This window comes from Octopus sinensis, linkage group LG10 (genome assembly GCF_006345805.1).
Source record: "Octopus sinensis linkage group LG10, ASM634580v1, whole genome shotgun sequence".
Lineage (NCBI taxonomy): Eukaryota > Metazoa > Mollusca > Cephalopoda > Octopoda > Octopodidae > Octopus > Octopus sinensis.
Genome location: NC_043006.1, coordinates 52,278,493 through 52,303,518, shown reverse-complemented (window position 1 = coordinate 52,303,518; position 25,026 = coordinate 52,278,493). Strand labels below are relative to the sequence as shown.

General features: G+C 33.9%; 1 protein-coding gene across 4 annotated transcripts in view; it reads right to left on the bottom strand.

The window, feature by feature from the left end:
- The window catches only part of LOC115216219 (kinesin-like protein KIF28P), a 227,286-nt gene that overhangs the window by 155,448 nt on the left and 46,812 nt on the right, over window positions 1-25,026 (bottom strand). For all 4 annotated transcript variants that reach the window (XM_036506665.1, XM_036506668.1, XM_036506666.1 and 1 more), the window contains exons 9-15: window positions 24,406-24,476; window positions 18,473-18,533; window positions 16,212-16,370; window positions 13,401-13,531; window positions 12,227-12,393; window positions 4,097-4,228; window positions 1,992-2,125 (exon numbers count right to left, since the gene is read on the bottom strand). In XM_036506665.1, coding sequence (XP_036362558.1) covers window positions 1,992-2,125; window positions 4,097-4,228; window positions 12,227-12,393; window positions 13,401-13,531; window positions 16,212-16,370; window positions 18,473-18,533; window positions 24,406-24,476 — 855 coding nt within the window. The remainder of the gene's footprint in view (window positions 1-1,991; window positions 2,126-4,096; window positions 4,229-12,226; window positions 12,394-13,400; window positions 13,532-16,211; window positions 16,371-18,472; window positions 18,534-24,405; window positions 24,477-25,026) is intronic.

Here is a 25,026-nt window from a genome sequence, read left to right as displayed (position 1 = left end):
GGTGTAACCATCCCACTTATGCATACCTTTCCTTCATTGGACACTAAACTCTGCTTGCGAAGACCTATTGAGGCAAGTGAGATCGAAATCAAAATCAAATTCAATGACTGGCATCCATGCTAGTGAAGCGCTAAGAGTACCATACAAGCATGATCATTGCCAGGGCAACAAGCTGGTCTCTGTGCCAGTGGCATGTGAAAAAACACCATTCGAATGTGATTGTTACCTGTGTCGCCTTACTGGCACTTGTGCTGGTGGTACGTGAAAAAAAAACATTCAAGCGAGGTCGTTGCCTGTGCTGCTGGACTGGCTCCTGTGCAGGTGGCACATAAAAAGCACCATTTGAGCATGGCCATCGTGCTGACTGGCTCTCGTGCTGGTGGCACGTAAAAGCACCCACTACACTCTCAGAGTAGTTGGCGTTAGGAAGGGCAACCAGCTGTAGAAACTCTGCCAGCCTGGTGCAGCCTTCTAGTTCGCCAGACCGCAGTCAAATCATCCAACCCATGCTAGCATGGAAAGCAGACGTTAAATGATGATGATTATGATGATGATGATTATGATGATGATGATCTGTACCAATTTGTTTCCAAATGCAGCTTTTCTAGGATGAGATGCGTTTTCTAAGTTCATATAAATGACTTCAAAAAAACTGATGCACCTGTTTAATGAACAGAGAAAACTAAGAGATGACTCTCTTTCTCTATGACAAATGATAACTTGTAGAATTTACCACTTTAAGATAAATAATATTGATACTGTGAGTTGTGTTTTAAGAGGTCCCATTTTTATTTTTTATTAAATTCCATTATTAAATCTCATATGAAATTTCAAATGGCGTGACATATTCTGTAAACAAATTAACTGGATGCTCTCTTTGAGACAAACACTTTAATTATTATAGAAGTCAGAATTTTAACCTTAAATTTTTCTATATACTAAACTCAGTTGAATGCAAGATGATATCAAAAAATTCCCAGACTAGTTCTGTAGTGCACCAACAGATGACAGCACATGGTAGCATGCACAGTAAGAGCTAGCAGTGACCTTCATGAGGCATTGTGCTGAGTGACATCACTGTGTTTACTTCACAAGTTGTGAAATTTGTATTTTTGTGATCAAGTATATGCTGTAGTCTACAATTTTTGGCATGGATAGGAAGTTAGATCAAAGAACCAACATGAAATTTTGCATTAAACTGGGGAAGTTTGATTGAACATGCTTCAGCAAACTTATTGTGACAAGGCAATGGATTATATGCAATGTTTCAAGTGGCAAGGGTGCACAACAGAGCCACAGCTCAATCAAGAGCATGTTCATAATTTTTTGCAAAATTGGCAGAATTGTGCATCAAGAATTCATCCCTCAGGGTTAGACCATCAGTCAAAAGTTCTATTGCAATGTTTTGAAGCATTTGAGAGAGGACAATCAGTGAAAGCAATCAGAACTGTGGAGTGCGAAGAATTGGATTCTTTCCAACAATAATCTACCCTGTAATCAAGTTTTCTTCACTTGTGAGTTTCTTATCAAATACAACATTGTATCACTTCCACACCAGTCTTATTCACCAGATTTAGCACATGTGGACTTCTATCTCTTCCCCAAGATGAAAATGCAGCTCAAAAGTTGTCATTTTAATACCATTGTTGAGATCCAGAGCAAACTGCAGAAGGTCCTCAACTTGCTTATGGAAAACAACTTCCGGGCTGGATTCCAAAAGTGGTAAGAATGCTGGGACCAATAGATTGCTGCACAAAATGGCTATTTCAAAGGAGATGATGTTAAAACATGGGTAAATAAGTTATTTTTTATTAAACATAATTAGTCCAGAAATTTTTTGATACCACCTCATATAACTTCCACAGCCTGGTAGAGGATTTGGAATGTATAATCAATGGGACACAGTATGATTATTAAAACCAGTAAAAAATGAATTAGAAAATTGTCTCTATTTAGTAAAATTAACAAATTTAAGAAAATGTTTCATTTACTCATATCTATTCCAGAATGAATGCCAATTTCTTTCTGGGCCATTGCAAATGTTATATCTGGATAAGCTGTCTTGTCCCGTGCTGACTTTTTTGGATGTACCATAACATAATACTGTGTTGTACCAAAAACTATTCTAGAAAAAAATTACAAGCAATGCAATGGTTTTCAAAAACTGCATTAGAATAGGAAAGGTAAATCATATGACAATAAAGTACAAAGCAAAATCAGTAAGATGAGTTCAAAGTTTTATTTAGTATTGTTTCATAGTGTTCCCTGTAATATTAGATTAAACCATTAAAAGTGTTTAGCATTGGTTAAGAAAATTAATAAGAATTTGCAATGAAATTTTTTGGTAATTGAATGGTGAGAAGTAACATTTTTAGAAATATATTTTCTTCTGGATACTAAAGCTAGCTTATGATCTCTGTTTCTTTGTGAAATATAACTTTAGTATATGATACATTTAACCAATTCATAAATGATCTTACCAGAATTATATTTAATGATATTCTTGTTTTTCATTAGTCATCCCGACAACTGACAGTGTTGTGTATTTAGTCAAGAGTGGATAATATAAAACCAGAGTGAGAATGTATATTGGTTCCATTGAATACAAGCTGAGATAGGCAGTGAAGTGGCTGAATCATTAGAGTGTTAAATAAAATGCTATATGGTATATGTTATGACTTTTTGTGCTCTGAGTTCAAATCCTGCCAAGTCAGTTTTGCCTTTCATCCTTCTGGAAATTGATTTTAAAAAGTACCAATCCAGAGTGGTAGATTGCTCTACAGAATTTGTCCAATTTTTTTGCAATCTGAGTTCAAATCTTGTCATAAGCTGGGTGTTAAACTCAATCTATTGCCCAGTTTAACACTACCACATAGCCTTGGATGCCTTTAGCAGATCCATGCAATCACAAACATTTAAGCCAGATTTCTGATTTGAGGATACTTTCCTTCCCACCTCCTACTTTTCTCAGAAGCCCTGTAAATAAACCAGGTCACTGCTTTCCCTTCCAACTAAAAGATTGGAAAAAATTCTAGCTGATATACTAGATCTTCCTGAAGTCAGCCTTGCTATTCACCATTTTGTTGTCAATAAAATAAAGAATCATTTAAGTACTGGGGTCAGTTTACTCTTGACTATACTCTGCTTCCAATATTTGTGACTTGGTGCTAATATTAGAAATCAATATTTCATGACATAATACTTATTTCTGAATCTACCAAGCATTTTGGTAGAGATTGTAAATTGCTTTCACTCCAACTGATATATTAAACAAACATCTATTTTGTTATTGGAGAGGACAGTAAGTTACCCTGTAAATAGTTCTTATCCAATTGCTGAAAATTACACAATGCAGATGACTGAATTTCCACCAAACACTCTATGTTCAGCTATAAGTAACTATCACATTGGGAGCTATAACATTGGCACAAAGTTAAAAACTTTGGAGATAGAGCAGAGTCAAGTTCAGTACTTGTCTGGCTCTTTATTTAATCAACCCCAGAAGGATGAAAGGCAAAGCTGGCTTCTGTAATATTTGAACTAAAAACATAGAAGGTCATAACTAAATACTACAAGGAATTTTGTCAAATGCTCAAATGAGTCTACCAACTGACATTTGTGGTTCTTTCATAGACAGTGTTTCCTCAAAGAATTCCACTATAATTAAAACCATGGCTAATAATAAAATAATTGATTGAGAGTCATGAGAGATACAACCACATATGATGGAGATTATAGATAACAGCTGTAAACATGTGTAGCCAAAGCAGCCAAATCATAGTTGTCTCAATTTGATAATTATATAAACATTAAAGCTCGTATATTGTCAATCTTCGACAATCAGAGCTGAAATCAATTGAATAAGTTGGCAAATTTGTATATTTGCACATTTTTAGAGTTACTGATTTCCATCCTGAAGCCTTTGATTATCTTGAAAGAAACCAAAATATATCTTTCTCTTTTTTTGATCATTTAAACCTGACATATCAACTGGAAATGAGAAAATACATGAGTTACAGTTTAGATTTAGGTTAAATTAGAAGACTTAATTCAAATTTGCAAATTTATTTCTGGAAAGAGAATTCTTAAAATTTACCGATCATTGTGATGTAAAATAGTCTTGCTGGTAACTTGCACACCATTTACAAGCAGTCGAACATTGCTGTCTGTTGGTTCAATAGTCCAGTCATTTTTATTTTGACATATAGATGCGTGTTTTCCAGCAATGCTAATTAAGAAAAGAACATGAAAGATGAGTATAGAAAACATTAGTTAATATGAACCCATGTTTAATTTCAGGATAAACAAAAATATGAATTTACTGCTTTCTCATATGGTACGCAACAAACATAGAAAATTTAGTAACAAATCAATTAGAATGTTAGTACCTTAAATTTACAAGAATACTCTCATTATTGTGTTCAAATACTGCCGTTCTCAATTTTATTCAGCTGGAAGTTTGCCACCAAAATTCAACTACAGCATATCAGAACTTGATTTATTGTAGTATAAAGTACTTTTTTTTTTTTTACCTGTTTGCAACAATTCAAAGTAAACATAAAGGAGAAAATGAAACAAAAAGGGAAACTGACAAAAACTTTTGTGGATGATTCTGCAGGTTTATAAATTGATCTGGAATCCATATTGAAGTTGGAAGGGAAAGTATAATAGAAGTGTCAGTAATAGTGCAGTAGCTAAAATACAAAATAAAAAATTTTGAAGCTGGTGATTTTATTGGTTACGATAAATATTGAGGAAATGGAACTGCTTTAGAAACAAATGACTAATAAACTTGTAAGACGAATGGAAATTGCAACAGGGGGTGCAACAGATATTATTCAATTTTATTTAAGCATGGAAAACTCTAAAATAGATAACAGGAATATCAGTTAGATTTTTTTATATTCAGTAAAACTAAAGAGTTCTCAATGCTTTGTCATATGGTCATTCACTCAAAGTGACCAATGTGTGAATAGATGAGAGAATGTTAACAGAATAACCAGGATAGTAGGGTTGAGGGAGCAATTGTAGGATGGCAGAAATGATTGGAATGAAAGGATAGTGTGAGTGATGGCTAGTAGTAAATGTGGACAACAGTGTAAATAATTGGTATTAATAACAAGTGAAATGAGGAAGAGGGAAAGATAGGCAATACAGAAGTGGGGTAATAGGGAGTACCAAGTACTGCTGAATTTAGTTACACTAACAGTATAATATGTTGACTAGAAGAGAGATGTAGTGGGGGGAGAGGCACAGCCAGGTTTATAGGGGTGCAGAGGGGGCAATTGTCCTAGGCATCTGTTGATACTGGAGGTGGGGATCCCTGCTATTAAGGGCATGTAGCCCTCCATACAGGATTCATGACCTTGACTTGACCAATCACAGTTAAAGGCACACACACACACACACAAACATTTCTACTTCTAAACATTTTTCGGTAAGGTATTGAAAACTGGTCTTATTTTATGAAACAAGTAAGTATAGAAATGTTCTAAAAACTTTGAATTCAGTTTTAATTATAAAATTACATATCTCAACACCTAAAAGCATTTTTTTAAGAATTATTGCATATATACTCGCATGTTTTTCATTAAATCAAACATTTTTCTTTCTTATTTTTTCCGATATTTTTCGTCATTCTGTCAAACACTGGAAATTATAACATGGAAGTGGGGCAAAATTGGTAACTGGGTCAAAATGAATAATTTCTGATTTTTTGTTATTGTCTCCCTACCTGTTTGAAACCATTACATTGCAATTATTGCATCCCCATTTTGTACCATTGCATTATCTTTGGGAGTAAAAATTGGTCGGTATAGTTTATGTAGTTGTTTTTGAAGTTGAGAGTTTAAAACAGGTGGCAGGTACCTTTTTATTCAAGAAATTTTTCTTCAAATTTGACCCAATTGCAATTAAGGTTGCTAATAAAATATCTAGATAACTTTTGGTGTTTAACCATCAATATTCCTTTCTCTGTTTGATTCCACATCAATTTTCTTCCAAACTAATATCTAATTTGATAATTTTCAAGTTTAAAAAAAAAGTCTAAATCAGGACAAAATGAGTAATGATAAATTATTAAATAAACTATTTCTTTACATGGTACATGGAAGAAAGCTACTCCAGCAGATTGTGAAGAAGATATAGAGAATATTTCATGCTGAGTTTTAGATTTAGTTGGGTTTCATTAATTTCATATCATGTGCTATTTTCCCATGACCCTCTTTCATCTGACCCAGGTATTTAAAATTTTTGTTGCTATTCTGATTTTTCTGATATCTCAGGATGGAAGTTTATGTGTATGAATCTTTTTTCAAATGTAATTCTGCAGAACTGGAAAAGCAAGTTTACTTTATTTTGTCTTACTCGTTTTGCCCCACCACCAAATTTGTCTTCTATATGCTCTAAGAGAACAGTGATAAATTTCTGAAATAGTGTTCTGAACATGTTATAGGTCTTACTGCATTTAGAGGTCTTTACTTAGCTGATATAGTTTTGGCAAGGTAGTGAACATTTGTAAAAAATATTTTTTCTTCAAAGCCAAAAATGCAGTAAATATTACTCATTGTACCTCACCTAACCCTACTGGAAACTGGAAAAGCAGACTTTCGGAAATAGCTGTTTGAATTTTCCCATTTTTGTTGGGATTTCCATCCACTTTTTTTTTTCACACATTGCAGAACAATGAAGGGAAGCTGTTTTAAAAGAAGAATTTTTAAATATACGTCTTTTAAATGTTGCTGTCTCCACCTACCCCCTCACATATACACACATACTCACACACACACACACACACACACACACATCATGCCTTTGGAACAGCAACAACCACAAAAATGATTTTTTTTTCTTTTTTGTAATTTTCTGTCATTTTATCTTAGTCCATGTTTCTGAAACATTTGTAACTCACATTAAAAGAAAAAAAATCTTACCCCTTCTTCCCCACTTCTTTATACGTTTCACAATGAAGGAAAAGTCAAACACTGCAAGTGGATGTGTGAAAAATGAAATTTGAATTTTGAATTGTATCTATAAAGTGACACTTTCAGTCATTTATTTAAACTTTCTCTGCTAACTCATCAAATTCACTTATGTGAAATAGATGTGGTTTGAAATTTAAATTTTGTAATTTTCTAAGATTTTAATTCTTGTGTTTAAGGGGTCCACCCAAACTTGAAGTGCCCTGAGTCCCCCATGGTTTAAATCTGGTCCTGGGGAGAGGGAAAGCAATAGATAGACAAGTGTTAGAGAGATGAGTGAGAGGGAGATGAGAAGATATCAAATAAGGAAGAGATGTAAAAACTGTGGTTGACAAGGATTTATTGGGAAAACTTACTCTAAAAGATTACAAATGGGAACATTTTGATAGAAGGCTGCAAGTAAGTCAGTCAAAAATTAAATCTGATGAAAGAGTAAACAAACGTGGATCAGTGTACTATTGATATTTAGTCAAATTTATGTCTAATCAAGGAAAAGCCATGATGTTAACTACAAGAAAGGATACTCGCAAAATACATAGGCAAAATTTCATACACTTTGGATAATTTTTCATGAAGTTGTTACAAGTTAAATTGATATAGTATTTAATTAACCTGGCTTTAAAGGTATTGTAGGTGCTGTGTATGTAAATATATTTGTGTGTATGTGTATGTGAGAGAGAGAGAGAGTGAAAGAGGAAATGAGTGTGAGAGAGAGTGAAAGAGGGAGTGAGTGAATGAGAGAGAGAAAGAGAGAGTATGTGTGTGTGTGTGTGTGTGTGTGTGTGTGTGTGGTAGCATGTTGTTGAGTAATAAGAATTTGGGACTGATTCACAAACTGGCTTCTTGTTTCACTGACTGGAAATTTTGGCACATCTGCTAACTTCTGTTTTCACATTACTTTTTTGTCCACAAACGTCTATTTGTTTGGGCTAAATCTAGCAATCAAATGTGTCAGCTTGATCCTTCAGTTCATGACTTTTATTTCTAATGGCTATTATAGAATTAGACAATAACAGTTGGTGTGCAGCATTTGAAACAGAACGTTTTACTTTTGGTCTTTGCAATGACAGTAAAAGCAACTATCATTACTATTGTGTCATCACAACAACAACTAGCAACAAATACTAAGAGTTGTTTGTTAAAACAAGCTAAAATATGTGGTAAATCCTCTAACCTTAATCAGAAACTGATAAGGATTAGGCGATTTGCACACACACACACATGTATGCAACTAACAATTCAACCAAAATTTTTTCACACGCACATTCATAAGTATATGCTGTGAACATGTTTACCAAAGGTATTTTAGTTATTCCTCTGACTTAACATTTTATTAGAACATTCTCTTTCTCTTTACTCTCTTTTATTCTTTTTCTTGTTGCAGTCATTTGACTGTGGCCATGCTGGAGCACCGCCTTTAGTCAAGCAAATCAACCCCAGGACTTATTCTTTGTAAGCCTAGTACTTATTCTATCAATCTCTTTTGCTGAACTGCATCAGTTGTCAAGCAATGGTGGGGGGGGTCAAACACAGACACACAAACATATACACACATACATATATATATACATATATACGACGGGATTCTTTCAGTTTCCATCTACCAAACCCACTCACAAGGCTTTGGTCAGCCCGAGGCTATAGTAGAAGACACTTGCCCAAGGTGCCACGCAGTGGGAATGAACCTGGAACTATGTGGCTGGTAAGCAAACTACTTACCACACAGCCACTCCTGCACCTCTGGATAGTTGTGACTCACTATAATTTATAGAAATGCTGAAATATATGCTTATATTTCACAGAAGACTCATTAATTATCCCTTTAAAAGTGCCTCCATTTTTCTTCTCTCCTTTCTCTACAAAATACCAACATTAACTCTCACATTGGTACCCTACAACGAACCATTATATAAATCATACACAAATACTTATAAGGGGAATCCAAGCATTTACACACACACACACACACACACAGACAAATTTATACCAGACAACTGTCTGAGGAATGGCTATGTGAATCTCTGAATAACAGTTGGTGAAATTCATTGAAAAAATATTTACAAACAAAATGAAAACTAACACAGCTGCAAATCTAACACCAAATAGATATTGATTTTAAAAGAATACTATTTGTAATTAAAAAAAAAAGAAAAAGAAAACTTTTAAATCATTTAAAATTCATTTTTTTCTCTTACAGATTCTGAATGCCAGAAAATTGAAAACAAGATAAATTGACAGTTGCTGCATAAAAAAAAATGCATCTAGTGATGGATTAAAAATTACATATAAGATCAAATAACTGACTTCTTTTTTAATAAGCTATTTTACTGAAAATGTTATTATTACTGTAATCAATATTCCTTCTGGTTTTTGCTGAAGGTGTGTACAATAATTTTCTTAAAAGCAATTTATTCTTTCTTTGCAAAGTAAGTGTTCATGCATGCAAATAACCAATACTCAAATTTCCTCTTCAATTTCATCATGAAAACCCTGTGTGTGCATCTTTTTCCTTTGTGCATGAGTTGTAAAATAAGTGCATGCAAACAAGAACATAGATTAGAGACAATCATCATCATCATCGTTTAGCGTCCATTTTCCATGTTAGCATGGCTTGGACGGTTTGACTGGGGTCTGGAAAGCCAGGAGGCTGCGCCAAGCTCCAGTCTGATCTGGCTGAGTTTCTACAGCTGGATGCCCTTCCTAACGCCAACCAATCCGTGAGTGTAGTGGGTGCTTTTTATGTGCCACCAGCAAAGGGGCCAGAGGAGGCTGGCAAACGGCCATGATCAGTTGGTGCTTTTTACGTGTCACTGACACGGACGCCAGTCAGACGGTACTTGTATCGGCCACATTCAGATGGTGCTTTTTACATGCCACCGGCATAGGTATCACAACTATAATTTCCATTTGATTTTTATTTTCATGTTGATGTTGATGTACTTGACTCAATAGGTCTCCTCAAGCACAACGAGTCACCCTACGATCCAAGGTTAGCACAGCAGGCCATCCTGTGAGCCATGAACTCACTTCATTTGTCGGGTCTTCGCAGTCACAGCATATCTCAGAGGTTTCGGTTTTTTGTCATTGCCTCTGTGAGGCCTAACGTGTCACAGGCATAGGTATCACAACTACAATATCTATTTGATTTTTATTTTGATGTTGATGCACTTGCCTCAATCTCAATATTGATTGTAATAAAGTAATATAAGGACATATGTCAGCATGTAAGTATCTATGTATGTGAAACAGAAGGACTGACTAGATGAAATTATCTTCTGAAAGTCAAGGAATCAAAGTTTATCAATGAAATGGTGAGACAACATTGCTGATAACAAAGCAAAACAATAATTTCAAAAGAGCAAGAGAGAGAAAAAAGTTTCAGTCAGTCAGTCTGTCTGTCTGTCTCTCTCTCTCTCTCTCTCTGTCTCTCTCTCTCTCTCTCTCTCTCTCTCTCTCTTGGTTTTTTGATAAATATGTTCTTTAGAAAATATCAAATATGACAGAATACAATATTTAGTTTGGGTCTCACTGCTTGCTGTCTAGCTCTGTGTCAGTACACTCTTTGCCTATGAGTCATTCAAGCTTATACCAAGCAGCTATGTGTAAAACAGAATACAATCAATGAAAGTGACTGCAACTGACCTCACTATCTGACTGGTACTAATTTTATCACTATTTTACACATACACACACACACACACCTGTATGATGAACAGAAGAAGAGGTTCTCAACAACACATTGATAGATTGTGAATTATTTATTTGTTTCATTATCTTACAAAGCTGATATCAATGGTTTCCAAATACTGAAATATATTAATATAAATCATCAGTAACCTTCAATCAGTGCCAGAGAACATAGCATATTTATGAAGGTGCAGTCATATTGAAACATGATAGACAGTTCTCAACCAGCTTGAGGCTTACTTAACATCATGTAGGTAGAGAGAGAATTATTTGTTTTTTTTTAATTATTTTATAAAGTCAGTACTGATGGTTTCATACCACTGATGTAAGTTTATATCCATCAACCATCCATAAAAAAATGGCTACACCTTAACAAATATCTCATGTTAACTAATATTAACTGAAAATAATTGCAGGCATATCACAATATGAAACTGTAGGTCACCTTCATTCATAACATAATAAAGCAACTATATAGTCATACACTGTGTGGTAATTAGCTTGCTTACCAGCCACATGGTTCCGGGTTCATTCCCACTGCGTGGCACCTTGGGCAAGTGTCTTCTACTATAGCCTCAGGCTGACCAAAGCCTGGTGAGTGGATTTGGTAGACGGAAACTGAAAGAAGCCCGTCGTATATATGTATGTGTGTCTGTCCCCCCAACATCGCTTGACAACTGATGCTGGTGTGTTTATGTCCCCATAACTTAGCGGTTCAGCGAAAGAGACTGATACAATTAGTACTAGGCTTACAAAGAATAAGTCCTGGGGTCGATTTGCTCAACTAAAAGGTGGTGCTCCAGCATGGCCACAGTCAAATGACTGAAACAAGTAAAAGAGATATGTACACACACACACACATATATATATCATTTTCAGTCTTTTGTCTGCCTATCTCTCTCTCTCTCTCTCTCTCTCTCTCTCTCTCTCTCTCTCTCTCTCTCTCTCTCTCTCTCTCTCATGCATGTGTTCTTCTCAGTATAATATGTGTGTGTATATATATATATATATAATATATATATATATAATATATAATATATATATATATATAAAAATTAGAGAAAAACTACTATTATGCAATTCAAACAATGATAGACAAACCAAATCATAAATAAAAAAATATATATTTTTCTAAAACATATAACTAGATCGCAAAAAGTATAAAAATGAATAATCAATATATAAGTAATAAGTAATTTTATACTTTTTGTGATCTAGTTATATGTTTTAAAAAAATATATTTTATTTTTTATTTATGATTTGGTTTATGTCTATCATTGTTTGAGTTGCATAATGGTGGTTTTTCTCTAATTTATATATTATATATTTACATTGTGAAATTTGACTTAATACTAAATTGAATTTTTCTCTGTAAGTTTGGAGTTATACTCCCTAATATTATCATTATTATTATTATTATTATTATTATTATTATTATTATTATTATTATTACTATTAAAGAAGAATCTACACTAGGACAGTACAAAGTCAAGAGTAACATTTTGCATTTTGGTTATTATTCTACTTGAGAAACAGAAATATATATGTAATTAACTCACCTTGGGCCTTTTAAGCATATTGCATTTTCTACATCTTTACCAACAGAAATAGGAGAGTTCTCAAAAAAATAAAAGACATGTCCAGTCAACTGTGGATCCATATTTAAATTATAAATATAAGGAACTGTTTTTTTCTTCTGTACCATGGCCTTTCTCATTTCAGCTGGCTAATAAAAAAAATTATTTATATTTACTGCACAATTTTATTTTATTTTTACAATGTAATTATTTATCATTGTATCACACAAACACACACACACATACACACAAACATCATCATCATCGTCATCATTGCTTAATGTCCACCTTCCATGCTGGCATGGGTTGAATCAAACATCAAACTCCAATATATATAATTAGAAGAGAAATGATTACAGTCATAAATTAATCTAATAACGCATATAATTAAATATGCTTTAAAACAATACTCATTGTAATAGGTAATATTATTAGGTTTATTCCATTTTAAACATTAGAGAGATTTACAGTAAATTTTCATGAAACATTGATCCTAAAACCAAAATCCATAAAATTATTTGTAAAAAAAAAGTGAACAATCTATAAAGTATTAACTACATAACTATAAAGTTAATTCAGTAGAAGAGTGAAGGCTAACATATTTAACATAGAAATCCCAAACAATATTTTAATCAACAAAAATGACATCTGTCAAAATCATTAGCATTAATGACAATTTCTGTTAATAAAAGCTCAGGAGGCAAGACTTAAATCCAAAATGATTAGGAATTGAATGGGTTCATACAGCAAAAAGTGATTCTAATCTTTATTAAGTCCTATGACAACTTTCAAAATGTTTTGACCTAATTAGACCCTCCTCAGTGAAACAGCTTTATCAGCACAATATTTACTAGCTTAGAATGAAAGAGAATACATAAGTTAGCATTCACTAATTAGGCAGATTAAAATAAAAGCAAGGAAAAAAAGAACACTAGTCTGCTGCTTAAAATCTTTCTATAATAATTTTATTCCCTCTCAGGATGTATTATAAGAATACAAACCAACATTAGTACTTGACTGGTACTTTTATTGACTTTGGAAACAATGACAGACAAAGCTGATTTCAGCAATATTTGAACTCAAAACCTACGGAGTCATATACTACAAGTATTTTGTCTGCTGCTCGAATGGTTTCATCAATCTAGAATATACTTACTTGATGTGCTCGTTCTTCTGCCTCCTTTAAACGTTCAGCATAGGTTTTTCTGATGTCATCAATTCTTCGATTGTTTTCATCAAGAATGTTGCTATATTCCTCTTCAATTTCTTTCCTTAGTTCCCGTTTTTCTGTTTAAAATGAATTGAAATATTAGCAAAAGTTAAATCTGAATAAAAACAATAAATAGGATTAAACTGCTAAGAATTAATTGCTAAGATTTTCAATGAAAATGATGGACAATATAAGCACCAAATTATAGCAGAAAAGAGCAGGTTCAACATAAGCAGAATAAATTTTTCTGAAAGAAATTAGACAATTATTTTGTGGTATCAAAACAGAACAGCTGGAATAAAAACAAAGAAATTTATTCATAGAATTTTATTTGAGAAGAGAGAACAGTAAGGTAATTTTTTACTTTACAACAATTGTTCATTTTTTTCTTTAAGATCTGTTTTTCAAATAAGGCATTTTTCATTCCAGTGGAATTCAAAAGTGTAGATGATTTTCAGTCTGTAAATGTGAACTATCATCACTGGCTACAACCCAGCCACAAACTATGGTCACAAGCTACGATGTCACCACCTGTACCTGTAGTCCAAATAAACCTTTTTTAAACATTCGCACACACATAAACACACTGAATGGTAGTGTCGACCATGACAGAATTTGAACTCAATGTGCTGAGAGGCAGAACAAGTAGCATGGGGTACTCCATCCGATGTATTCTATTCAAAGTTCTAGTGACTTTAGCAATTCACTGCCTTCAAGAATCATAGCATAACTGATTAGGTTATCATAGATGAAATACAGTTCATGCATATTCTAGAAGGAGGTGATGTCAAATGAGAGAACTATAGAAGTACTCAGCATGCAATAAAACACTTTACCATGCATTTTGTGACCTGGAGAAAGCCTTTGACAGGTTTCCACACTCTATAGTCTAATGATTGTGAAGAAATTTAGGATTAGACTTGTGAAAGCTTTGAAAGCCATGCACAGAGGTAACATCAACCAGGTGAGAGTTACCAATGAGTTCAGTGAGAGATTTAATATGTTTGGTGATGCATGTCAGGACTTATTGCTCAGACTCTTTCTATTTATTATAGTCTTTCAAACCATAACGGAGAAGTTTAACATTAGCAACTTGTGGTAATGCCTGTATGCCAATGACCAGTTCTCATAGCTGCCCATGCTATTTCTAACAAATCCCCTTACCAAAAACCATCACATCCAGTACATTCAGTAAACTGGTTGGCATATGAATGTTAGGGACAAGGCATCTCTCTAGTAATAATGTTATGATAAATTACACCGAGTACACTCTTTAAAGTTACAGGAAATAGAAACCATGCTAACAACAGATTAATATATGAACAAAACAGAGTGGGTATATGTAAGAGGATAGTTGCTCCAAATAAGACCCTAATTTGGACTGTAATAATCCATTTATGTCATGCCAGTAAAGAAAAAAGAATGTTTAATGGGGATAATGAGGCTACTGTTATATGGATTACTCTGAGAATAGGACAGAATATGGAATATTATTAAAAGAGAGCAATTAAAGGTGAAATGTAACACTTCAGTAAAGCACAAGGCACTTCAGATAGTTAAAAAATTTGGAATAGATACTCAATAAAAGCTCTGTTGGAAATTATGCCTATTCTCTGCCATTTGGAATGATTAAACAAATGTTTGTGCAGAAAATATCCTTTTCTACTCTAGGCACAAGGCCCAGAATTTTTGGGGAGGGGGCCAGTCGATTAGATTGACCCCAGTACGCAACTGGCACTTAATTTAACCACCCCGAAAGGATGAAAGGTAAAGTCGACCTCGGCAGAATTTGAACTCGGAACGTAAAAACAGACAAAACACCACTAAGCATTTAACCCGGCATGCTGATGTTTCTGCTAGCTCACCACCTTGTTTGTGCAGAGAATTTTGAAACAGTAATATTCTAAGTTAGTAATGGCAAAATACAGGACAATAACAATTAATACTTGCTGTCATGTTAAAAAGAGATCTAATCTCTATGGAATCTATGCCAAAAATTTTAAGAAGTTCAAAAAAATTGAATGACCACAAATATTTCAAAGGATCAGGATATTAACAAACCAGAACTGACACTGCAAAACTGGTGAATGTGACAGGAACAGTTTATGCTACACCTACAAACAACTATGTTGGACAGTGGAAATTCCTGAAAATTTATAGAAATTGCTTGAAAAATTTCTTAATTGAAATGAATTTGTTAACAATGAAATCTTTCTATCAATTTTGATAAATATTTGCTTCACTTCCAAGCAAAAGTTCTGAATTAATGAATTAAATCATATGAATTAAATATACTAAATGAATAAAATATACTAAAAATGAAAGGTAAGAATAATCTGTCAAATACACTGAATAGTATTTTCTGAACTACATACAAATAATGTCATATCCTGTACCAATGGAATTATGGCAGTTACTCCAACTCCCATTTTCTCCATTTTCTTGTGGTTTATCATCTCATATAAATTCCAAAATGTTCATCAGTGATAACCTTGAAGCAGAGTGATTTGGGAACTTAAAGATGGATGAAGGTATCAATGCAGCCACACATTTTTACAGTAATGTGTAAGGTCATCTTCATTTGTGAAGGCTTCAGCATCTCTAAAACCTGGCATTTGTATAAGATTGATGCTGTCTGTATTTTCATGAAGCCTTATGAAAAATGTAGCAATAACTGTTGTATGTAAACTAACAACACCAGAAATTGATCACTCCATCTCCATACAACAGTTACAAAAATATCCCAAAACTTCTTACCCTCCTCAGTGAGATCAGCAGTGTCTGACATCATTGGAATATTTCCAGACTTCATCATTGTCTTATATTGTTCGATTTCCTCAGTTAGTTTGCGTATCAAGACATCTGTCTCACTTTCATTTATTTTAGCCATTGTTTTAATTTCTTTGGCTCGATTAACTTTGAAAAGCAGAAAAACAATATTAGAATAGTCGGATGAATATTTGGAAACACAATTTCTAGATTATAACATCTTAGTTTCAACAAAATATTAAGCACAATAATTTACACAGCTATCTTTGAAATATGATTAATTCATAAACAGCTCAATTGCAAATTTCATTCATGATATTATCTCTTAAATCACATTATAAAGCATGCTAATGTATGTCAATTACAATAAAAATAACGAGGATTTCTAACAACCTCAGTACCTAAATAGTTTACCAAACCCAGAAAGAAGAAAAACAAAGTAACCATAGCAGGATTTAAGCCAAGAATAAAGAGACATAACCAAAATAATAAAGTTCACTTCCTTTATAATTATAATGATGATAATTATCATGTCGTTATTTAATGGCTACTTTTCCAATTTGAATGGGTCAGATGGAATTTGTTGAGGCAGTTATATATATATATATATATATATACATATATATATATATGTATGTGTGTGTGTGTAAACATATGACAGGTTTCTTTCAGTTTCCTTCTACCAAATCCACTCACAAGGCTTTGGTTGGCCTACGCTATAGTACAAAACTCTTGCCCAAGTTATACATAGTGGAACTAAAGACCATATGGTTGGGAAGCAAACTTCTTAACCCCCACCTATGTGTGGCTATGTGCCTTGTAATAATTTTACATGTTATTTACTTTATTAACATGAGAATGAATGCAATGAGAATCTCCAATAGTCACTAATTCTTTCACCTCCTTACAGAAGGTTCTGTGGTGTCCCATTTAGAGTACTATTCTACATAACAATAACTGTATTTAGCTAAATCATTCCAACCCATTTACCAATCATCATTCACTTTACATCTTCATTAATTGACACTGACCAATTGCTTCAAAACCTAATGTGCTTCTTAATTCAATGCAGTCTGCATTTGAAGAGAATATTACATACTCCTAATGGAACATAATCAGCTCTAACCATAATTATGCCCCAGCATCCTCTGTTAGTTTTTCACTGCTGTACAGCATCACATTTATTATATGTTCTTCAATTAATCATATTTATATACACAAGAATCTCTTTTGCTAAGGTAACCGTTCTCTAACACTTCAGACCATAGCCATCACTAGCTCTATTTCCAAAATTAAGTAAGTTCCCTAACAAAAACATTCCACTACTTTCAGCAAGTCAGTTGAGAAGTCAATATTCATTACTGTTATTCTTAATGCCGTGGATGAGATGCACTTAGGCGGGTTTTCCTGTCAATCAGTCACAAAGTTCATTGCTCTTTTTTATTACTAACTAATTATATCGACAATATAATACTAGATGTCTATTTATACCTTTTCTGTGCACTAAGATGGAGTACTTCCCTGGAGGTATTTTATCATATTCTTTGCTATGTTTATTGTTTTTAATAGTTCATCCATCATTGTCAACAAAGACCAAGGACATCATATAGAAGAAGATGAGATATAGTGCTTGGCTGTGACCAATCAGTCCAATGTGTGCTTGGATGGCTCTACTGCATGTCAGGCACAGATGGTCTGCTGAAACTGAAGGCAAGAAGTTAGCTCCAGACTTATGTAGTTCGTGTTTTCATACCTCTACAATCCTGTTCTATTCATAGGAGATGACACCTTTATTAGTGCAGCTTTGCCAGGCAAGGCAGTCTTGTGCTTGCATTTCCCAGGTGCTGGGGTTGATCTCAAAGCTCGTCAATGTGTCTATACTTAACATTAAAGTTACTTAACTAAAACTGCCACATTTCAAATATGTTTGCTCTTCTTACTAAAAATTACAATGCCGATTTACAAAAGCACCAAGCAGAACCAAGTTTTTTTTTGTGATATCTTATAGGTTTAGAAAACTGGAGACAAAAACCTTATTACCTATACATTGATAATTAAACTTCTCTTTACCAATCCTCAATATATATTTAGCTTTGTTATACTTGATCTGAATAATGAATGTGAAATTCATGAATGAATAATTAGCGATTAAATAAACTAAGAATTGCAATTAAAATGTGTGGTGTCACCTTTCCAATTTCAGTATGTGACTTTTAACAAATGTACTATTGAAACATCTGGCAACTTACCGTATCTCAGAGTTGATAAGGTTTCTTGATAGTTGATATCAGCTGGACTCACAGCAGCAACCTAAACAAAGAATGTAGAAATGTGGAAAAGTTTTAAACAATTGCATATCCTTGATTTTATTGATTAACATTCTGGAAACAAAAAAAATTTCCAATTTGATGCAATGAAATTTATCACTTTAAATCAGTGGTTTTCAACCAGGGTTCCGCCAGTACAGTCCAGGGGTTCCGCAAGAAGTTACAAAAATGCTAAAATCGACAGTAATTTTTAATTCTCCTGTGCAGATATGTGTGCATAAGACAATTAAATTATGCACAGGGGTTCCTCGAGCCAGTGAAATGTTTTCTTGGGGTTCCGCTCCAGCAAAAAGGTTGAAAAACACTGCTTTAAATAATCAAATTTAGCTTTGAGATGAAAAAAGGCTGTCATACAAGCTTGAAATTCCTATATTTTTTTGGAAACACTGTATTTAAAGGCTTTCATCTTTAATGAATTCAGAATATTAAATAATTTATTTCAATATTTAAAATCAAATAAATCTTGTCTTGTAAAATTTGATAAATCTTGAATTTATTTCAGACCTCATATTAAGATAAAGTAAAAAATGATTAAATATTTAGATGTTAGATAAATATTCTCCTGTCTTTTTCTCTGTCACCACTGCTAAAAATAATCAGGTATGCCATAAATTCACAGTATAAACAGTACATCTCTTGAGTAACTAACACTGGTTGAGTTGAAGCTTCCATATTAGGTAAACAGACCAGTACATTTTGCAAATGCCAGCCACATGACTGAAATGCATGTAGCTATTCATTGAATGTAAGTGCTTGTGTGTGTGTATGCATATACCCAGTCACATGACTTCATTTTATTTATTCTTTTATTCTTTTACTTGTTTCAGTCATTTGAACATCACCTTGAAAGGGTTTAGTTGAACAAACTGACTCCATAACTTTTTTTTAAGCCTGGTACTTATTCTATCAGCCTCTCTTTGCCAAACCATTAAGTTATGGGGATGTAAACACACCAACACCGGTTGTCAAGTGGTGGTGGAGAACAAACGCATACATAAAGAAACACACACACACATATATATATATATATATATATATATATATAGAGAGAGAGAGAGAGAGAGAGGGGGATGAGAGGCTTCTTTCAGTTTTCTTCTACAAAATCCACTCACAAGGCTTTAGTCAATGCGAAGCTACAGTAGAAGACACTTGCCCAAAGTACCACATGGTGGGAATGAACCCAGAACCATGTGTTTGGGAAGCAAGCTTCTTACCACACAGTCACATATTTATTTATTTATTGGAAATGGTTTAATTATAAAGGTTAAACTGTGACAATGGCTTTTGCAGGCCATCTGGGACTGAGAAATTTGAGATTCAGTTCAAATATCAGTAAAGACGGCAGGAAAAATGTCAGCAAGAAAGGAATTTCAGAGGGTTGATTATTCCAAGGAAGACGGATTGAATGGGTGATTTACTTTGGGGAGCTCAGAGACAGGAACACAGTGTATATCATGTGGGGTTTGATGAGCAGGGTATACAGCTAGCAAGATCAGAGGAGTAGAAGCTGTTGTAGTTGTAACATCTACAAGTCCAAGGTTGTATTATATTGACAAATGTGCCTTTCTCAGTCAGTCAGATAGCATTTTTTTTTTGATGTAGCATAAGATGTTCATATGTGTAACAATAAAATCATCCCAAATGTAGAAGCTATATTCTATTGAGGGCTTCACCTCAGTTTTGTAGAAAGTCAACAACCCTTTGGAGTGAAAGTATTTTTTGGCCCTGAAGAAGAAGACTTATCAACTGGACACAATTATTACTGATTTGAATGTTTGCTCACCAGGAGAAGTTGTAAATGATTCTGTGAACTAGGATTTGCAGTGACTCAGGGGTTTAGCTACATGTTACCCAAAAAGAAGGTGAGAGAGAGGATCATTTCTTTGCATATTTATTCAGATGAAGAAATCAAGATTGCTATAAGCCATGTTCCTTGTGACAGAGTAAATTTGATGTGAAGTGTTTAGATTGCAAGTAGATAATGGCTGTGTGCATATACATGTGTCAACATGTGTATACAATAATTGCATAATTATATCATTTTGTAGTTAAATTGAATGTGTAAATTGACAAATGTGGATTAATGTTTTATCTTATAATTATAGAGAAAAATATTTGCCAAGGAAATAAAATTAAACCGGTTTTTATTTACTTATTTATTTATTGTCATGCCAGTTAGAAAGATTAAAAGCAAACAAAAACAGCAATGCAAATACAAAATAGCAAAATTCACGAAAGTAATTTAGTGAAAACAGCACAAATCATTGTAATTTTAATAAATCACTGTTATAAAAAGTAATTTGACTGGGTATCAAAATAAATTATAATAAAATACATAACTATTTCAATAATTCACATTTGTTGAAAACTAAAATAAAATCTACCCAGAAATATGTAAGAAAAATTACATGCCATAAAAATGCCACGTGTATTTTTAAAATATACTGGAGGTGTCATTAAAAAAATCTATAAGTTTATTTGTAAAAAAAAAACAAAAAATTGCAACCAACAAATCCAACCATGACACTTCCACTGCTTTTTAAAAGTGGAATAGTCCTAAGTCTATAATACATGAATATTCTAAACAAACATATGTGAGTTTTTAAATAAAACCAGAAACCATTTGAGGGATGTTAAAAATTCCAACTGGCTCAAATATTTTTTATTTAATCAGGATAGGCAAAGCATCTGACAGATTTTCATTTGGGTTTTACATATTTTTGACAAAGTTTCTCTTTTCAGTTTTGAATGATTATTATTGAAGTAAAGTTAGATTTATTGATTTATTGTGTCAAATCTAACATAAACAAATTCAACATTCTATGTCATCATCATTGCCATCAACATCATTTTACATTCCTGTTTTATACTGGATTGGGTTGATTGGGTCAACACACACTGAATTATTTTCTTTCTTTTATTTGAACTTCCAGTTCTCCTTGCCAGATTAGGAGGCATGTCTTGCTTGCACATTCCACACATATATCCACACATAAATGTGTATGTCCATGGGTGTGTGTGTGTATATGTAGTTGCTTGAAAGTTTCCCAATGGGACAGCATGTAGCATGAATTGATTATCACCATTTTCTCACTTTCTTCTTTTTCTTTTTACTTTTATTTTGCTTTACTTTTCTGCTCTGATGAAGTTCCACAATTCAAATTGGTATAATTAATTACTTACAATGATAACTATTATTATTATTGTGGTGGTTAAGTCTGGGAATCATGCTAACAGAAATAGCTGCAAGTTGAGATTCTGTCTCTTTGTAATTAATCAATAAATGATAATTGGTGTAAATCAATTGTTATCCATTAATTGTATCTCCATTTTCTGTTTTCCTTAAATATTGATAAACTTCCATTTATTCTTGTCATTACCTATTATTTATGAGCATTAATACCAATGCTCATGATCAAATATAGGTAATACACCAGTTGATTCATTAGATACAAGTATCCCTTAGATGGTTGTTATAACCTCTAATTTAACTCATATATATATATATATATAAATGGAATTAAACACAGGTGTTTGGCACTGACATCGGCCACGACTATGATTTCACTCAGTTCAACAGGATTTCACAAGCAAAGCATATTGCCCAACGATTGAAGGGTGCTTGATGGACAAGAGGAGGCTGAGGACTGATCCTTGGTGAATCCCTACATGTACCCTGAATTCTTCACTATACTTGTTGCCAACCCTCACCTTACTGACAGCAACCCTGTACATGACTTATACAGCTCTCACCAGCTACTCATCTATCCCTAGTTTCCACATTGGCAACCAAATAAGGGATCGGGGAACCCTGTCAAAGGCTTTCTCCATGTCAACAAAAGCCAAGTACAGAGGTTTATCTTTGGCTTGGTATTTCTCCTGCAGCTGTCTTACCAGAAATATAGCACAAACCCAAACTGCATCTCATCTAAACTAACTCTCTCCCTAATTAGTTGGGCTAGTCTGTAGCATTCGTCACCTGATCCAACAATTTGATATCTCTGTAATTATTTCTAAAGTATCACCTTTATCTTTGTAGCAGTTGACTATGGTGCTGCTACACTAGTCAGTGGGCATGACTCCTTCATGTATCACCTGGTTAAATATACAGGTGACTAGACCATAGCCTACACTGCCATTCTGGTTCTTGATGGGCCAGGAACTTTTTCCGTCTTCATATCCTTAATTACTTTATCTACCAAAGTACTGTCAATTTGGATAGACAGCTGGCCCCTCGGTTGGGTTGACATTTGGTAGATTCTCTTTCTCCCATTCATTCTCTTCATTTAGAAACCTTTCATAGTGGTGTCTCCAACTCTCTTTCTTTGCAGCCTCATTAAATGCAAGTAAGCCATCATCTATGCAGACACATTTCTCTCCTATGACATTACAATTTTGCAATTCGAAACAATTCGAAATCCTCATGATGCAAAACATTGGCAAATCTTTTCTTTTCTGCTTCCCCTCTGGCTAAGTAAACCTGTCTCCTAGCTTCCCTTTTGGCAATCTGATACAGTTTCTTGCTATCACCATATTCTCAGTCCTTCCAGGCCTGTTTCTTTTCCCCAATGGCCCTGTCAACTACATTGTTTCACCACTGTGTAACCTTAGGTCAAGAGGGGGACTTTACACCAGCCACAGATCTGGTCAGTAGCCCTCAACAGGTTGTCCCACAGGAACCTCCAGTTGTCCACCATGTTATGTGATCTTATATCCTCCTCTTTCTCATCAAAAGCTTCAAGTATTACATCTCTAAATCTCTATCCATTCAAAGGATTCTTAAGCTTCCAGACCCTCCTTTTCCACACTGGTCATCTTCTGGGCAGCCATTTAGCCCTGATCCTGAAGTTGCTAACAACTAACCTATGCTGCAGGGGGCATTCTTCATCTGGGAAAGTTTTTGCATTTATAAGCTATCTTTCTTGCTTCCTGGTGAAAGTGTAGTAAATCTGACTAGCGTGTCCACCGGACTGGTAGGTGAATAGTTTCTGTATTCCAATGGTTGTTAAGTGGGCACGTGGTGTTACCTCTGCATGAACAGCCTTCCTTTGTTGGGCCTCCTTACTAGTATTTTCTTGATGCTAGGAACACAACTAAAAGTATCTTCTATTACATATTTTCTTATTACATATGAGTCTGGGGAAAGTGTTTATCAGTTAAAGTGGCTCGTGTCTACACAAGTTTTTATATTCAGGGAAATGGAAGTGTACCCACATATTCATATATACATGCACATAACCACGTGATTTTAAAATTAACCCTATCCCACCATTCCCTGTCTTCACTCTTTCTCTGCATCTCTACTCCACTCCACCTACACCCCAGGCACCAACCTCAGAAGATCAGCATGATCAGTATTATGTGGTGTTCAAGAAGACTCACCTATTTGGGGGAAACTGAAGTTCTTAAAGTATAATGTCTATATACACAATTGAATTACTTGTCTAATTTCCTTAACTTGTCTAATTTCCTCTTCATCCCCATTCCCAATTTCTTTATCACTGATCTCTTTATTGCTTACCTAACTGCCACTGTTGTTAAATGCAGGTAAAATTACATATTTCATCATCTTTTCTGTGATGCCTGTTATCTTTTCTCATTACTTGGAACCACTTTCAGCTCCATCCTTCATTTTTAACATTGTCCATTCTCTACTCCCATTTTATATTGATTACCTCACCTTTCTATGCAACCAAATCATCTCTCTCTTTTCTTCTCCACTGAATCACTTCCTGTTGACTTGACACTGTTATTATAGATCTCTCATTGTCTCCATGGTCCCTATCCAATGATTGATATAAAACCAAGTAAAGAAGAATTTATAATGCTACATGAACAACTTGTATGTTTCATACCATAATAGTTTTGCTATTTCCTCCAAGAGCATTCTTCAGTAATTTAGTAAGTACAGAATCCATGTAAGGAACTAAAATAAAATAAAAATAAATCAATAATTAAACATTAGAAAATGATTCTCCTTTAATGCAAGTAATTTAAAAATCACTTATTATAATTTGTGAACCACAATGTGTTGGTTAAATATTTTGAAATGTAAGGTAGCAATAATTTTTTTTAAGCCCAGACTGCCACTCAGCAATTATCTTACATTGTAAAAAATATTCATAGAAGCCGCCTTTTTAAAAACTGTGATTCTAATCTCATCATTTTTCAAGCTAGCAATGTCTTGTGTACTAAAACAGTGAAACTAAATTAGTTATATTTATATGCTTTTTTAGTGCATCCCAAATAACCTTTCAAGAAGGAGCTATTGGATCTTTACCTTTTGACGTACAGATTTAAAAGATAATTTTTTTGTAACTAAACACTTTCAAATTTCGGACACTGGTAGAATGTGTCATATAAAACATGTTTTACTCTTAGCACTTTTGAGAAAAACTTATATTTACCAAGTAATTTCACGTTAAAGTAGGCCTATTTCGATAATTTCAACCAATCAATGATGTGTATTCAGCTGA